The 18,483-nt window shown below is 46.2% G+C and overlaps 1 protein-coding gene across 2 annotated transcripts in view; it reads right to left on the minus strand.

Annotated features, from left to right (window-relative positions):
* AMZ1 (archaelysin family metallopeptidase 1) overlaps window positions 1-18,483 on the minus strand; it is a 486,560-nt gene that overhangs the window by 303,256 nt on the left and 164,821 nt on the right. For both annotated transcript variants that reach the window (XM_069647593.1, XM_069647592.1), the window contains one exon: window positions 10,239-10,572. In XM_069647593.1, the coding sequence (XP_069503694.1) occupies window positions 10,239-10,545 (307 nt within the window). In that variant the 5' untranslated portion in view covers window positions 10,546-10,572. The remainder of the gene's footprint in view (window positions 1-10,238; window positions 10,573-18,483) is intronic.

The following is an 18,483-nucleotide window of genomic DNA, read 5'->3' on the forward strand; positions in this document are numbered from 1 at the left end:
ACAATAGAAAACCTGCCGGTCTTCTGCATCAACCTACATTACTGACACGTCCTTGGGAGATCATCACCACAGATTTTATTGTTGAATTACCCCCATCCCGGGGATATACGACTATTATGGTTACCATTGACTCGTTTACCCATACAGCACATTTCACACCGCTGTTTAAATTACCTTCCTCACTTGATCTTGCTGGGATATTTATCAAACACATATTTAGGCTCCATGGATTACCTTCCAAGATCATCTCCGATAGAGGTCCTCAGTATGTTTCCCAGTTCTGGAAACAACTATGCCAAATACTAGGCATTCAGTGGCCATTATCTTCAGGTTACCATTCCCAAACCGACAGTATCTCCGCTGTTTTGCGAGCAAGGTCCAGTATGATTGGTCATTATTGATTCCTGTGGCCAAATTCACTTACAACAATTCAGACCATTCGGCCATCAAGACAAGTCCATTCTTCTGCAGTCAAGGATTCCATCCTTCAGTTTTACCATCAGTGTTACCACATCCAACCCCGGTCCCTGCAGTTGATTCCTGGATTGAAATGTTGGTAAACGTTCACAGGGATGCCAAGGAACATCTGGAAAAGGCCAGGATAGCTGTTAAACGATATGCAGATGCCAAGTGAAGACCTAGCCCTTCTTATTCAATAGGGGATGAAGTCTGGCTATCCTCCAAACTCCTTCCTCGACATCTACGGCCCAATAAACTGGCTCCCAAGTACTACAGACCTTTCACCATCAAAGAAATCATTAACCCAGTGACATATCGACTGCAGCTCCCAGAATCCTGGAAAAGAATTCATCTGGTCTTTCACACCTCCTTATTGAAGCCATATATACAATCCAATCAGACTATTCCTAGACCTAATCCTCTGCTCATCAATGATCAGGTTGAATTCGAAGTCTCCAGGATATGTGATTCCAGATATAGACGAGGCCAACTACAATATTTGGTAGAGTGGAAGGGTTATCCCCCCAGCGAGCGTACATGGGAACCAGTCTCTAACATGAATGCTCCTTGTCTACTGCAGAAGTGTCATCGAATACACCCGAGCAAACCAGGTGGGTCCGGGCAGAGGAGGAGGCATACTGTCATGAGTAGCTGGATTCGACCCTTCTGGACTTCATGGTCCATGATGCACCGCGGCATAAACACTGCATTTCATCCAAGATGGCCTACAAGTCAGAACTGTTGCGGTCTAGCCTATGCGTGCAGTAGCCAGCTTCCTAGAAAACCGGCACACCGCCACGGCTCCGCGCGTCTCAACTGCACCCCTACGAGTTACTAGACATTGTTCGAGTTCGCTCTCTGTGTTGCCGTGTATTTCTATCTTCCTTCTTTGTTCCTGGAACCCTCTCCTTTCCAATCCTTACCTTCCTATACCTTCCTTCCTGGATTCATTGACATTTGTTCCTGGAATTCGAACGCTACCGGCTTCCACGCTGGAACCAGAGGATTCGCGTTGCAGCCTGTACAAGTCACGGTCGGTGAAAAAGAAAGAAGCCTCATCCTGGAAGAACACAAGCAAGGAGAAAAGGTCAGAAAGAAAGAGGCTTTTGACACAACCAGTCCATGGTCCAGCCCTGAGGTCCTTGTCACCAAGGCCAGTTCTGAGGCAGGTACCAAATATGTGAGGTTCTGTAAGGACTGCAAAGGAGTCAATGCAGTAACCAAGACCGATACTAACCCATTGCCCAGGGATGATGAGCTTGTGGACACCACAGGTGCTGCCAAGTTTGTAAGTACCTTTGACCTCACATCAGGCTATTGGCAAATGGCTCTGACTGACCAGGCCAAGGAGAAAACGGCTTTCTCAACCCCTGAGGGGGTCTACCAGTTTGGAGTCATCCCTTTTGGGTTGATGAATGCCCCTGCCACCTTCCAAAGGCTAGTCAATCATGCCCTGAATGGACTAGAGGCCTTCTGTGGCGTTTATCTAGACGGCATTGCTGTCTACAGTTCTACTTGGGAAGAGAAGTTATAATCAATGGCCAACATAAATAAAGTGAGCAAAGATGGATTGCTGGCTATGGACTCACAATCAGTATGTGAGGGAGCAAGCAAAACAAATGAGACTGAGCACCAGTAACGTGGTGTATCTGTAAATATAACCATAATATGACTTTGTTTCTAGCATGGAATCACAGTACTGAAAATTCTTTTAAGACTCCACTAACACACATCAAAAAATCACTTAATTTTTTTCCCATTGCATTGTGGTTTCCTTGTAAAGTGCCCACAGGCCAACTTTGCTGAAACGCGGCTTGCTGGGTCTGGTTTTGTGACTGCAGGCAATTTACTCTTGTTTCCCTGCTTCTCTATTCAACCCTCCTATGCCTTTGGGTACACCACCACATCTCCAGGCTGCCGGACCATCAGCCGCCCACCCCACCTCTTCACTTGTGGCGGGGACATCCATGCAGCCTCTGACCACCATGTTGTTCCCCTGGTATAAACCTGCAAACCCGTCCCTACTTCCTGTCCCTTGTGCCTTCCCACCACACCAAAATAAGCACCCCGTACCCGGTCCCACTTTTTACCTCCTTTGGGCTGCCGGCCTTGAAGAGTGAATCTTCTTGACTGTCGCTGGCAATGGAGGAAAAGAGCATGCGCAAATTCCCAACAGGCCGTGGTTTAGAAAGAGGGTTCTATCGAGACTGAAGTGTCAGCTAAAATGGCCTATTTGTGAATTGTGACTACTCTTGATCCTGTGGACCTTATCTAATGTGGGAAAGGCCTCACGGAAGATTGAAGGATTCATAGGCTCTTCAGATAGTTATTGGTGAGGGATAATGGGTTTCCTGCATCTTGTTTGAGGGGCAAAGAAGCACTGTGTAAGGGATGGAGTCTGTACATTGCGGTAATGTTATTGTTGATGTTGGAAGTGAAATGGTCACTGCCCCGACCACAAGGAATGTGAACTATTCTGGCGAATGTTTTCTTTGTTTCTATGATATATACCTGAATTGAAACTATTAAATTGGAATGTAAAGGAAATACATGGGGTCATCAAGTCAAATAAGGCTCACTCAGATTTACTCAGGCAAGGGGTCTCAGTAGGAATGTTGAGAGAAGTACAGCTGCGCGCCACTGAGCTGCTGAAGTTAAAAAACAGGTGGAAAGGCAAAGTGTATGGATCTTCTTTCTCTAATTGCATGAGGGGGTGATCATATGGATCAGGGGCACTGTTGCCCTTAATGTAGTTAATACGCTGGTAGATGAGCATGATAGATATGTTGGGGGAATATGTAGGCTCTATCCGAGGAAGGCTTTATTGTTATGCTCTTAAGCGCCTAATATTCATGAGTCTGGTTATTTTGAATGAATAGGGAAAGTTATTAGACAGCAGTGGGATTGTTGGGTAATATGGATGAGTGATTTTAACTGTGTATTTGAACAGAAACATGTACATCACAAGCAAAAGCACTTGTCCACTGAGGGTGGCTTCTAAGACCATGCTACAAATTATGGAAGAGTTACAGTTCATTGAAGTATGGAGAACACAACAAAAATGGCTGCCTCCAAAATCGTGTCCGGGTTCACTGAATGGGGAAATACCAGGACATTCTAACTTTGGAGGGCCGGTATTTCCTCCTTCAGGGAACCCGGACCCAGTCCTTCCCCATTCCCCCTCGAGCCCCGATAGGGCTCAATGGGAATGGGGAGGGAGCTAACAACGGACCCGTTAATAATGGCCCCGTTGTTAGCTCCCTGGTCCCCTCACGGGACCCGCTATGGTCGTCTGTGCAACCAGACATCCATAGCGGGTCCCACGAGGGAACCTCATAATAGGGCGGAATGGGATTAACGGCGCCGGCACCATTACCAGCGCCATTAATCCCGTTCCGCCCATCTTGTAATGAGGCCCAAAGTGTTGAATCTCACAATTGGAATGTAGATCGAAAATTTTTTCAAGAAAAATTCTGCCTCAGAAATAGTCGCCCTTAACCAGGTCTAGATGTTCCGCTTTGTAAAATTCAGAGTATTCAATCCTACTATAGAGTTCAATAAGTGGTCCACCACTACACGTGTTTCACCACAATAATTAACTGTGGGTCATCAGGAGGTTTTGTTTGAACTGTGATTTATATTGGTGATGTGGAACTACAATGAAAATAGAAAATTTGACAAAATTATTATTGCTGTATACATTTAGATAATATTGCTTATCAAAGTTACAGATTGTGTAATAGAATCAACCAGTTAAATAGATGCCTGTTGGCTACTCACCCTTATGATTTCTATCATTCCATTAGGTCAGTATGCCTCATGTTTTAAACAGATTAAAGGTGGTTTCTGTAAAAGTGTTATACATCTCATTAGTGTATTGCTTCCATGTCTAGTGATAGTGTAACTAGAAATTATTGTGATATAGGGTTGCAATCATGCATAGTTTCAGTTACCTCAAAAAGCAGTGTGCGTAATATAATAGTCCAGTAAGGACCACTGATCCATTCGGATTCAGCATTCCAAATTGGCTGCCCCACTATTATGAGGGATGCTGGATCGGATCATGATCTAACACAGGCCCACCGTCTCTGGAGAGGTAGTCGGAGAGAGGGGGGCGATCTGATGGAAGGAGCCACTGGGAGATGGAGGAGATCTGAGTACCAAATTTGTCACAGCTAAGCTGGAGCTACCAGAATCATCCTGCAGTGCTGTTTGAGCGCACTGAGCTCTCGAGGCACGAGCAGGACTGGGGGAAAAGCATAGAGGAACATTCTTTCCCAAGGGAATGAGAATACATCTCCCAGACTTCCCGTCTGAGGAAACCTGCTAGTAAATGTTGTGCATTTCTTGTTCGTCGCCATCACAAAGAGATAGGCTTCTGGAAATGCCCACTTGGAAAAGATGCAGAGAACCTGGTCTTGCAGAAGCTCTCATTCAAGGCAGGATATGAATTCCCTGCTACGAGAGTCTACTACTGTGTTGTGGATCCATGGTAGATGAAAGGGAATCAGGAACATATTGTGTATCTGTGGCCACGATCACAATGCCTGTGTCTCTGCTGACAAAAACGGTGAGCTGGTGCCTGCCAGCTTGCGAATATAGAACATTGTGTTTGTGTTGTCCGTGAAGACGCATACCACCGGTTTTGCAGTTGAGGCTTGAAGGACTTGCAGCTCCGGCCTCCAGCCTCTAGTGTGGAATCAGTTTGTGCGAGCTCCCCATGACTATGATCTGATGGTCTGGGAGGCAAAAGGTCACAACTTGAGTGAGATAGAAACGAAGGTTCCATCACTGGAGAGTGTCATGAAAGGGACATGTCAGACGAAGCTTGTCTACCCAGGATCCCGAAATCTGCTGCCAACAGGCATCCAGGAACTCCTGAAGTGGTCTCATTAGGAGTCTGCAGTGTGGGATAAATCGGATGGATGAAGACATAATTCCCAGGAGAGATTTAAGAGAGTGGACTGAAGCAAATGACAGGCAAGTTCTGGAAAAGCAGAATTTGTTTGAATGAAAGGACTGGTGTTGCTGTTGCAGAGTCCCTAATCAACAAGCGTTGTCAGTGTCAACCTTCATGGCTTGGAGGGTCTCAGCCACCTTCTTGCCAAATAAGTCAATGCCACTGAATGGCATGTCCACGGCCTTGGACTGCAATTCAGGATGAAGTTGATGCCCTTGAATCAACCTTGACGGAGCAAGCTCTGTTTCCCACCTGGCGGAATCCAGTGTCCACGATGTCCACAGCAACAGAAATGGCATGATCGGATGCTGCCTGGCCTTCATGTAGAAGTGTAAGGGCCTCCTCACACTTGACATCAGGTAGAAAGTCAAGCATAGGGCCCAGCTTAAACCAGAGATCCCATTCGTAGCGGGCTAAGATTGCCATAGTTAGCCACCTTGATAGTGGTAGCATGGTGGAAATGACATGTTTACCAAAGGTGTACAGCTGTTTGCCTTCTTTGTCTGGAGGTAACATGCAAGGGGAAGAAGGGTTGGCAGAGCATTTCTGTGCAGCCATTGATATGACAGAGTCCAGGCTGGGCTGTGTGCAGAGGCATTTAGGGGCAAAATCCAGAGTTTTGTACTTCTTCTCGGAGCAGTCTTTCTTTGGACATGCTGAGAAGGGATTTCGCATCACCTGCAGACCATCTTTCCAAATATCCTCCAGCACCTGGATGGACACCCCAGATTTCCTGGTAGACACATGCCTTTGATAAAGGGAACCCTCCTTCTTCTGCTCTTTTGAGAGAATATCAAACCGTTCAACTGCCCCGGGACATGAGTGCATGAAAAGAGACAGTTTCATTGGGAGGGGAGTCTCTTGGATGACTCCCTGTCTCTTGGCACCAGGCCATCAAACTCGTCAGTCGAGTTGGTGTGTGGCGAGCCATCAGTAGGAGAGTCATCAGCAACAGAGTCAATCTCAGTGTGATTGGCTGGCAGAGGAGAGACTGGTATGCGAGAGGGGCGTTCAGATGGCAGTGTAGGAACTAAGCCCTATTCCACAAGAAAGGGATAAGGCTCTGAAGGAGGAGGCAAAGACAGAGCAGGAAGACGATGTTCCAAGACCAGCATATGCAGCGTGGACAGGATATCCATGGATTCATCCTGTGAGCCTGAAGGTGTAGGGGCTTGAACTGGTCTTGAAGGGGTGTCTGGTCGACCAGGTGTCTGCTTGGGACCTGCATTGGGAGAGGGTTTTAGATGAACAGGAACATGCTTAGCCCAGCGGATGCCAGTGGAGCACGAGAGGGATGCATGTTCATAGGCGGGAGCATACCGCCATCATCATTGTTCAAAAAGAAAACCTTGAATGTCCATGTCAGGCTCAGCCCCCTGCATGTTGCAACATTTCTTCTGGGCGGGCCATCACCGGGCAGGGGATAGCAGGTGGCACATATGGGGCCAGTGAGAACTGTGGCTGCGCACGTCTTGGCCTGGACAGGAACGATAATGCTGACAGAGAATCTCCATCTCCTCCAACCCCTCTCTGAGCCGTAGATGGAAAGACCAAAGTCTTGGTGGCAGACGAGATGTTTGTCGTTGACGGGATGGATCTGGTTGTTGACGAGGGGGTAGTTGTCGACGGAATGGATTTGGTTGTCAACGAGGTGGCCGTTGATGGAATGGATTTGGCCGTTAACAAGGCGGCCACCGATGTTGACAAAGCAGGCTAGGGCAGACCATGCGCAGTCATCAACGATGATGGCATGGACAGGACAATCTTCGTCGTGGCCAAGCAGCACTTCTCAGAAGTAGGGTGGTTAGTTGCCGAGGACCCTCTGGATGCCATAGTCATGGATGATGACGTCAACAAAGTCCTCGACAATGGAGCAGCCCGAGCATGCGAGCCATGTTCCTTTTTTTGCTTTGTTACCCCAGTAAGATTCCTAATGGGACCTTGACCTCTTTGACAAGGAAGTGCACGCAAGAAGTTTGATGTGATTTGCAGAAGCATAACTGTCGACAGAGGTGGAGTCAGAGCCCTTGGCACCGTCATCCAGCCAGGCCACTAACCTCCTGTGGCAATCCTTATGGGTCTTGAGAACAAATGACAGATAGAACAGTTATTCAAGTCATGGTCCACATACCGACTAAGGCATACCTCATTAAGATCCTTGATGTACGATTCTTGAAGTGACAAGTCGAGCAAGCCTTGAAAATGCTTTTCTTGTGAGTGTCTACCATGATGTCCCAGTCAACAGACTCTTGAAGGCCTCAATGGATGGAAGCGGCATAGCAACCCCAGAGGTGACAGAAGGGGCTGAATTTCCACACCAGTAGGCAAGGTTTACGATTCGGCACCAAACGATGAAAGAATATTGAAGCGAAAATGAAGAAAAGTAGACAAAATTGTCAAACGATTGCACAGAGATTTTCCAAGGACTCCCAACACTTAACGTGCAGTTTAAAAATCTGAAGATGGCCTCCAGGGATGGAGATAAGGGAGACCCATCTAATTGGCTGTGGGCAATATGACCCACAACAACTCTAATAGAGCACTAAAGTTAAAGCTAAACGGCTTTGTTAGATGGATTCCCAGCCTGACCACGGTGAATATTCAAACAGCATGTGAATCTATGAAACATGCAGTGCTGGAGAAACCCAAACCGAAAAGCAGGTGACACCGGCTGACTATCTTCATATGTAGTGGCTCTTTGGTGCAGCAGGATTTGCAGGAATCAGTCGAGTTATATTTGCTGGGACTTGTACCAGTGAAGAGAAAGCATAGCGCACTAGCACATTTCTAGCACTTGGTCTAGTCTTCACAGTCGGGCCGCCAATGGTGTGGAGGAGTTCAGAGTCATACATTTCGGCCCTTCATTGAGGATCTTAAAAAGTATATGTTAGCTTCTGAGAACAAAAAGATGAAACTTAAAAAAGAGAGGTAGTGATTCTGCTCTAGATGCAATGTTATGCTATGAGTGAGTAATCACATTTGCTGAACGTACTACCTCTAGTCGCTGTGACATGATATGACCTGCATTGCTATGTTTTTATGCTGTGATGGTGGGGCAGAGTTGCTCTATCAGCTTAGTGTCTAGGCGCTATAACTCTCGGATGGCAGCAGTTGTGCTGGAGGTGTTAGCAGACACGGGAGCCTAATTTACACTGCGTTTTTGAATGGGATTGGGCCTATGTAAAACGCTCTTGTAAAACAGGCCCGTGGGCTTATTATTTTCCAGAGACAACGAAGCCAGATATAATGTATGTCCTTTTGCATCTGTTTAGATTTCTTTAGAGGGATTTTGATGACGCTGTGGCATGCCGCTGTACAACACGAAAGGGTAAAAATAAAACAAATACTGCGTGGCACGTGCGTGTATCGCGCACGGTCAACTGATGCACCTCTAGCCGCTTTGGTTTCCGCTCTGGCGAGTTTCTTGGTCTGGATGGTGTGTGTTGGAACTGAACATCTTAGAAGCCGGCTATTCTTGAAGATCGTTAATGTGACCTAAATAAACATCGCACAACTTCATTTAAAGTACACCACCCATCAATGGCCTGTATGTCTTGCTACACAACATTCTGTAAATAGAAGTGGAAGGAATACGTGAAGGTGCTCTCCTTTCACTGCTCATATCTGTAAATAGCCCCCCCCCCCATCTGTCACTTGCAGTGCTTGGAACTCGTATGTCTGTCCCAGTAGCCACTATATCAATGCGATGGAAGTTTGGCCAACATTGAAATGGGCGGCTGATTGTCTTGCTGAAAAGCATCCCAATGTGGTATGTTTGGGTCTGGCCTCCCGGGCAGAGGTCTCTTTCTTTGTCCAGGATCACACATGCTTGTCACATGGCGAGTCCAGTAATTCAAAAAAGGGTCCCGGTTTCCAAAGGGTGAAAATGGGGTCACTAGTCTACAATCCCTCTCTGGTACCAAGTCATATTTCCTCATCTCATTTATGCGGTCTGTTGTCAGGCAGGGATTGCATGTGCCTGAACTAATGCCCGATAGGGAATTCTATGTAACTTAATTGAGATCCTCCTCTGGGCGATAGCTCAGTGGGTTAATGCAGTACCTGTAGGAAACAATGTCCACCCTGGAAGTTACAGGCGCGCGTCCCTTTGGAGCGCTCAGCCATTCATCCAGTTAAGGTTGGTAATACGGATAGATAGGTTTGGTAATACCAAAGGCGAGCTGGGGCTGTTTTGTCATGTTTCTGCTATTACTAGCCATGTCATAGTTGCTCCGATAAGACAGAGGAGAAAGACAATGCTGTGCCCCCACTTACAAGGGGACTCGTCTTGTGATTGTCATCAACTGAAAGTACACTCCAAATAGTTTTGGGGTACTGGGGCAATTGGAGGACACGAAGTCCAAACCATAGAAAACTGCGTTGGTTCTTCTATGCCAAACTGTACTGGATCCTCTGGGGGCATTGGTAGCTGTAAACCTAGGAAGCCGAAGAATAGCTAAGGGTAATGTGTTGCATCCACTGAAATAGCCTGTTTCAAACTTTCACATTTTTTCCCCAGAACGTTGTCTCCCAATACATAACGCCCTTTTAACCAGAATAGTAGAACTTATATGGATAACTCAGCTGATATCAAATGCCCAAACTATTGGCATTGCCAATGCTTGTTTGCTTTAAGAGGGAATGGAAAGGCACTAATATTTAGCAACTTTTCAACAGTCTTTATCGTTTAACCCAGAGCTCAAAGGCATACATTTGAACATATGAAATCTTCCACTGTCCCTTAAGCTGCCCGGTTATCAATTTTGCACCCTCCTTTGAGGATGTGAACACTGCATTGCGCCTTCCTCTCAACCATTACCTATAGGTTGCAAGTAGATGTGCTTCCGGTAGCAACTCTTTCTCTTCTGAAGGAAGGAATAATAAAAGGCTTCAAAGTCTTCAGGAGCATCCGGGTGGCTCATGAGCCAATCAAACGCTGTTCTGATTTGGAGAGCAGAGAACAGAGTCCTTTGTGGGTTGTAAGCCTCCGAGAGGAAGAGTTTCTCTGCACTGGAGAAGGCCTGTGCGTAGAGCTCCTGCAAAACCGGGTTGGTAGAGATAAGGGCATCCTTCAGAGCTCGGGGACCAAAACTGAATTCCTGGCTGTGCCTACACTGTAACATCATGGGCAAAGCCAGTGTCCGACACACACCCTGAAATGAAAAATACATACACCCATTAATGCTTGGCTTTTAACAGTGTGTTACAGCAATATTTTCTTATCAGATTTCACCAGCAGCAGACATTTTTTTTAAATGCTATCAGATCTTACAAAATCGCCTAAAATTAAAAAAGTACCCTGATACCTACTAACGTGGAGGGTTGGCTTATGCCACACCAGAGTCAGCAGCCCTGGATTCCCGTCCCAAAGGCAACAGATTTCCAAGAACGGTTTAAAAGCTAAAGACAAGGGCAATCTGGCCATCTTGCTCTTGTTGGATCTGTCTGCAGCCTTCGACCTAGTTGACCATCAAATCCTCACCAAACACCTTACCTGGGCTGCTGCATTCTCCCTGGATGCCACCAATTGGATACGGTGCTTCCTATCGGACAGAACAACCAGGTTCTTCGCCCCTTCTGCAGGTGCTGCGGCTGACCCGGTCCCAATCCAATGTGGAGTACCCCAAGGATCTTGTATCTCCCATACGCTCTACAATGTCTTCACTAAGCTCCACTTTGACCGCCTTGATGACCTGGGCATCACATATACAAACTAAGCTGACGACACCCAGGTACTCATCGCTCTCACAGGGAGCTATGACGAGAATGTTTCTAAGCTAATGAGGTCTACCTTGAAATCCAAGCATGGATAGCCACCCATAGCCTCTGCTTAAACGATGACAAGAAGGAACTGCTGATTGTCGGCTCACAGGCCCGTCTCAACAACTTTGACCCCAGATACCAATCCTTCACCATTGATAGCAACATCATAAAAGTGTCAAAAGAAGTAAAAACATTGGGGTGTATCTTGACTCCACTCTCTCCCTTAAAAAGCAAATCAACGCCACCATCTCATCTACAGCATACACCAATAAACTCATCAATGCTTGTAAACCTTTCATATCTACCAACAGTTGTCTCACACTGGCTAGGGCCCTCATATTGTCCAAATTGGACTATTGCAACACACTCTTCCTTGGTTCCACTAACCACAACCTGAACAGACTACCGATACTCCAAAATAGCACCCTCCGATGTGCTCTCAATCTCCCCCGCAAGCCCCACATCTCCATTCACAGAAAGGAATCTCACTGGCTCCCCATCCATGAGAGAATTAAACTTTGTGCCTTGGTCATTACACACAAATGCCTGTATCTGACAGCCCCATGATACTTATCTGACAAATTTACGAGACTGAACTCTACCGAACTCTACCAGACCTACCAGATCCCCATACTTACACCAACCTAACATCCCGAAGTTCAACTTGAAAACAGCTGGGGGTGGAAACTTTCCTGTACTAGCAGCGAAATGCTGGAATGCACTACCTACGACAATTAGAGCTGACACATTGTTCTGGTCGTTTAGAGCCAAAGTCAAGGAACTGCTCAACAATAGACTATCAACTGCACTTAGCTGTACTTAACTGTACCACTCTCAAATGCATGCCATTATGTACGCCACTCCAACACTTGTATCCTTGTACTCAAATGTATGCCACATTTGCAGTGGACCAACCTGTAACCCGGTCCTGCCGCAACCTACTGTGCCCCTTTTTTCAGACCATTCTGTAACCTGGTCCCTTTCATTGTACTGTATCATACTTGCCTGACACTGTATGAGCAATCTCCTGTAACCATTGCTGATCCTAAAGACAAAGGGCCTCATTCCAAGATTGGTGGTAGTCATGGCGCTATTTGCGTCATGACTGCCACCAATAACGGGTTGTCCGGCACCGGTGTAGTTCAATGGGGACTTACCGGTGTAGTCCGACCTTGGCGGGACCGGTAAGTCCCCATTGAACATGCCATTCCCCATTCCCATTTGAGCCCCCATAGGGCTCAATGGGAATGGGGAGGGCGCTAATAAAGGGCTCGTGACTTGCAAGCCCGTTATTAGCGCCCTGGTCCCTTAGCGGGACCCGTAAGGGACGTGTGGTCAGACCACACGTTCCTTACGGCCCCCGCCAAGGGACCTTGGAATAGAGTGGTAAGGGATTACCGGCACCGGTCTCCTTACCGGTGCCCGGTATGCCTTACCGCCCACCTTGTAATGACCCCCAAAGCGCCCAGTTACCCTAGGGTTCGGTCGCGCTATACAAGTAAACAAACTAAACTAAAAATGGCATATCTTAGACATCAATCACTGTGCTGCATTTCCCAGGAAACCGAGTCACCACTCTACATGACAACTGTCTGCATAACTGCAGTCATTATCTTTTCCAGATGTCAGTGTAATCCTGCCTTCTTCACATTTCTCGTACCTGGCTCTGTAACAATTAACTGCAGCCATTATTTTCTGATAAAATAACAAAAGAAGGGGGGTGAGTCATATTCATATAAACCTGTTTTGATTTGAATAGGCAGGTATACTGTAAGGATTGTACAGTTTTGATCTGCATTTTAAGCACTTAGCTCCAAGAAGTTATAAACGTAGGCGTAGTTGAGTAAAAAGATTATTTAATTCGGAGCACGGACGATCTATAAAAAATGTTTCACTATTAATCCGGGGTTACAAGATATTGGTCTTCATTGTGAGTGTGGCAGTCCAGAAATAAGGGTGCACGTAGGAACATACTATCACCCTTTATGGACCGCCACACCCTAACCCTGCGGGCTGGGACCATTACACCCGGCAGGTCAGACCTGCTGGGCGTAACGGCACCCGCCGACAGAGTTTTCACAGAAGCACCAGTAGCAACAGTGCCGGAGCTTCCGTCTCCCCACTCCCATGGAGACCTATGTGACTCCACAGGAATGAGGAACATTTTACGGCACCTGACATCCAGGGGCCGCCAGTGGCACTGGGATAACAAGTACCGGAAAAGTGATAAGAGTCTGGCGGCAACACGCCAGTAGCACCAGCGGGTTACCGCCAGACTCATAATGAGGCCCATTGAAACAGGAGTGCCAATTCAATCTCTAATTGAATTCAATGTTCAGCTGTAGAATTAGATTATTTTTAGCTCTACTAAAATTAATAACCCGTTTAATCCAATGTTCAGATGTTAGAAGGAGACTATGTTTAGCAAAACAAAAATCTACAAAAACTCTAAAACTACAAAAATCAATAATCTGTTGAATTCAATGTTAAACTGTTAGAATGAGACTCTTTTATCCCTGCAAAAATCATTAGTCCACCCTTAAAAATCCCTAGGGTACAAAATCAGCATGTCTAGAGCAAAAGACTCATAAACGTGTATCTGCTGTATAAGGTAGTATCTCTCCTTTCATTATCTGTCCTGGAAGTGCTTTCATTGGTGGAGAGAAAGGGTTAATCGTTTGGTGACAATTCATGTAAATGGGATGTTTTGGGATGTAACTGTTTTCACACTTTTCTACTTAGAGGTTGCTTCCATAAGATTGTAGTAGAACTTGCGGCTCCTCTTGTGAAAAGGTATAAAATGTCCCAGTTGAAGGTAGCAAAACCAGCTTTGTATCAGATGAAGAGAGAGGGTACAGATATAGATGCAGGAAAGACCCCAAATTCATATTATCTCTGATACCCAGTTCTGCCAGCCAGACAAAACAGATACCAGGTCCTTGTCAGAAAATAGTTCAGTTCTCGGTGCATGGACAGTGACATCAGATGAGGAATTCTGTGAGAACAGTATCTAGTCAGTAAACACCTAGAGTCGTGGCCGGCGACCTGTGACTCTCCAGAGGTTGTGAACTACAACCCCTTAGTCCATTGACTACACTGGCTGGGGATGATGGGGGTTGTAGTCCAAAATATGTTGAGAGCCAAAGGTTGCAGACCTGGCCCTGACCTAAAGACACCTGTCAGAGAAGAAACTAGGATAAGGATTTGTATCGTGTAGCATCGTGATATTCCCTAAAGTATGAGATGATTTTTGCAGTGATGATTGTGTTAACACAGCCTCACCAGACAATGGAAGCATGGGGTATGGGGGCGATGGCCCTAAGTTTAAGACCCTCCTAGGTGGATGAACTAGCCGAACGGCAGGATGGCCTAGATTAGAACTGGCCAGACTTAGATAAGCAACATTTAGTTTACATTAATAGCTTATTTAAAACTTACATAATAGCGACGCCTAAAAACAGTATACTGAAAACCAGTACACAGTCTGTAAATGCATGATTTAAGTAGCGCATCATGCCGGATTTCTCCCACTTCTAACTACTGTAAAACACAATTTTATCGTTTTCAGTTTATGGACCTTAGGCAGTGGAATGAATTCAAGTCTGTGTTCTGAGACTAAAAACAGAATTCTGGGGTGAGTGCTTAACTCACTGAGCTTTCTTACTGCTTACAGTACTTGTTGGTAGAATACAGTCCACCTCAAGAAAATATTTAAGGCAAAGATAATTTACTATTTCGAAATCCAGTCTTAGAATATTTATGAAAAAGTACTTTAGTCCCCCTTATACCATTTCCAAAAATATATGTTTCAAGGTATGTTTGGTGTTCATCTGCAGCTATTTCCCAGGTACCTTTATCAAAAACACTATTTTAAATTAGCTAATATTAGTGGCTGGGTGTTACAGCATGACAGCTGCTCTGTCGGAGTATAGGGTTGAGTAAAGACTAAAATGCCAACTGAGCCCCACACCACTAGTACACCAGCAGTGATCCCGATCATGAAGGAGAACCCCACAGATACAGACAGGTAAGGCCTCTTTTAGTACCGTGGACAGTCTATACTCTTCAAGAGGGATGTGAGACGATATAGTTGCAACACAAACAACAATGGTTCAGTAGAACCAAAATTAAAGAATGCCCTACCAAGGTACTAGAAAAATAAGAACTGTAATAAAAACGAAATGCACACACATTTTTTAAAACACTAAAGACCCACCCTTGTAAAGGAAACACAGAAAATGCAGACTTTGGAGTAAAGGGGGTACTCTGGGCGAAGATGGGTTCAGGCAACTGATTTGAGCAGCAAGTGCCAAAAGTACTTCAAAGTGCCTTAACAAGGCAAAGAGTGTGCGTTTCTAACTCACTAGGTTCCTTTAGGGCAGACCAGGGACAGGATCACTGCAAATACCGTAATTGCTTGTCTATGGTGCTGAACAGTGGTGAACCAGGCTTCCTGATGCTTTTCTGCAGTTTAGCCAGTGTCCAGAGGGTCAAGTCGAATTGGTCCACTGGTGAGTCAGAGGTGACACTTCTTCCAGATGGGGCTCTTTGTGGATGGAGAGGTGGGTCGAGTTGATTGTTCCCCGCAGGATGAGTGGGCGGTCAAGTCATGTCAAAGTGATATGTCCATTGGGCTGAGTCAGCGTCCGAAACAAGCAAATCGATGGCTTTCAGAGGGTCAGTTCAGCTTCAAAGTCAAGTTGGGATGAAGCTTCTGTTGGGTTGAGTAGACGGACTGGATGAGGCAAGTCTTGTGCATCCACTGTGGCGAGCCGGTAGTCGTGTCGCAGCAGCGATTCACTTCACTGCGTTGAGTCAGTGTTGAGACAGATCGAAGAAGCAGGTAAATGTTGGAGTTTGGAGAGTAACCAAAATGATGTTCTACAGTTGCTTGAAGTGAGTTGATCAAGGGTGAACTAGCTTGAAGATGTCTAGAGGCAGTAAATAGAATTCTGGGATGCTTCTGAACTTATGAGTTGCTCGGAGGCCTAATCCAGGTTCTCCAGGGATCAAGGGAGTCCTGTGTTCCGCACATACTCTCCGGGTACATTGCCTGGTACCTCCAGGGGGTCCTTCAGGTCCAGTGAGCAGGATTATGGTTTCTGTGAACAGGGAGCAGAAAGGATTTTGTCAACAGCAGTGTCACTTCAAATATGTGCCTTAGGTAGATAGGAAGAAAAGCTTTCCTCATCCTTGGAAACTTCTGTCTTCGCCTCAATACCAGAAGATTTTGGAAGAGACTATCCCCAACAGAGTTACTGGTAAACCCTTAAGTCTTAAAGTCCAAAGAGGAATCACTGAAGGGCAGGCTTATCCCACAACTGCTACAGTGGATTGGTCCAAAGCAAGCCTGTTATCAGGGGTCCAATTCAGGCTGATTTAACAAGTGTCCTCTCCCTTCTGATGTCCTACCCAGAGTGCTTTGCCTACAGGAAATGTGGAGGAGCAACACGTTTAAGGATCCCTAGCATAATCAAAGGTGACGGAACGCCTCCCTGAGCCTTAACCTCTCATTGTGCTACTCTAACTCCACCACCTTCCCATGACTGCCTACTTCAAATGTACTACAGTTATCAGCACCCTGGTGTGAGAGAGTCTTTGTTATGTCAGGATTGTCTTTGAAGCACTAGTTACCATGTTACCTCCTGGGGAGGGTTCCTATGCCCTTCAAGAAGGTGTCAGCCTTCCTCTGGGGGATCAAAGAGGCAGCTTCCTGGGTATGGCCTCACATGGTTGTTGTTGAGACACCCAGGTCAGACAGCTAATTCACACCAACCTTATCATGACTGAATCTTTCACCGAGCGGACACAAATATGGCATCCAAATGCTGTGGCTGTATAATTGTGCAATTTCAGTAGCCATCATGCCATAACCAGACATGCCTTATATTTACAGTTTAAAGTGCCACCAGGCTGATTAGGGGACACAATTATTATTTTTGGAACCAGACGTGCAGATGATTAAAAAGCCACCTATGCCTTTTGGAACTGTGTGTTCAAGCCGCTGTCAGGAATGCATGTGTGACCTTTGAACCTGCCATGGTGCCACTGCAGGGAAGTTGCTGGAGATGTCAGGAGACTGTCACAGCAAAGGCACATGCAGACACTATAATTTTGACAGGGAGCATTATGAAAGGGGGTTCTGATTAGCAGACCTCCCTTTCATAAATGGAAAACCTAATCCTTTTGATGCTGAAAATCAAAAATCTTAGGCTCTTCCGCCCTCACCACATTACATTCTGTCACATTGGGATATATGGAGTACAGTGGTCGAATTGGGTGGGAGTGGTTGGGGGCGATACTCCTCTACTTTTTTTTTTTAACTTACTGTTCCTATACTTTTATTTATTTTTTTAAATCCAGGATGGTTTCATTTTAAAATAAAAGTGTAGGAAGCCATTGAAACTTGCACTTGAGGGTCCTGCACTGAATGTTCCCTTAAACAGCAGATGCATTTGTTTGGGGATTTGTGGGTGGGGGCGTGGTGATGGGGTTTGTGGGGAGCAGGGCCGGCCAGCAGGGAACATAGTTCCACTACTTCTTTTCATGCACTTCGACCACTCAGTATTTAGCTCTAACAAAAGAGATTCTAATGAGCAGATAAGTAAAGAAGCATAGATGGATCTTTCAAAATGTCGTATTACTCTGCAAGTTCGCTCTGGCATGGATCTGGGAATCAACAGCTGCTTCCCAGTGAATCAGAATCTTCTGGGGTTTTATGTGATATTGGTGCAGGTAGCCACCTGCAGTGGCGGAAACATGGATGCAATCAAACAAACCAAGATAATTTATTTTTAATTGTTTTATTTCATTTATATGGCGCCTATACAGCAGAAAGTGTTTCCAGCCACCACAAGACTAAGGGGGAAGGGAGGAGAGGAGGAAAAAAAGCAATACATGGTCCTAGTAGGCGTTGTGACATTCGGTTTGTGCAAGTGCAGCAAACAGGAAGTGCAGGGGGTGGTGGAGCGGTAGGATAAGGGGAGGGTAGGGGAGATGCAAGAGGGAAGGGGCAAAGGGGCTGGGCAAGTGCTAGGAGGGGGCCTGTGGGCAAGTGGTAGGTGAGGCCAGGAGGGCAAGTGCTATGGGGGATGAGGTAAGGTTCAGGTTGTGCGAAAAGGGGGGTGGACTAGAATCAGTAGTCTGATCAGGGAAGGGTTCCTGAAGGCAAGTGCAGGGGGCTGAGGCAGGCTGGTTGAGGGTGGGGCCTGGCCCCTGTATGACTCAGAAGGGACCAGGCAGCCAGTCGTATTAGCGGGATAGGGGGACATTAGCAAGGAAGGGGGAGAGGGAAGAGATCT

The sequence above is a fragment of the Ambystoma mexicanum genome, chromosome 2q (genome assembly GCF_040938575.1).
Source record: "Ambystoma mexicanum isolate Mex_15411 chromosome 2q, UKY_AmexF1_1, whole genome shotgun sequence".
NCBI classification, from domain to species: domain Eukaryota; kingdom Metazoa; phylum Chordata; class Amphibia; order Caudata; family Ambystomatidae; genus Ambystoma; species Ambystoma mexicanum.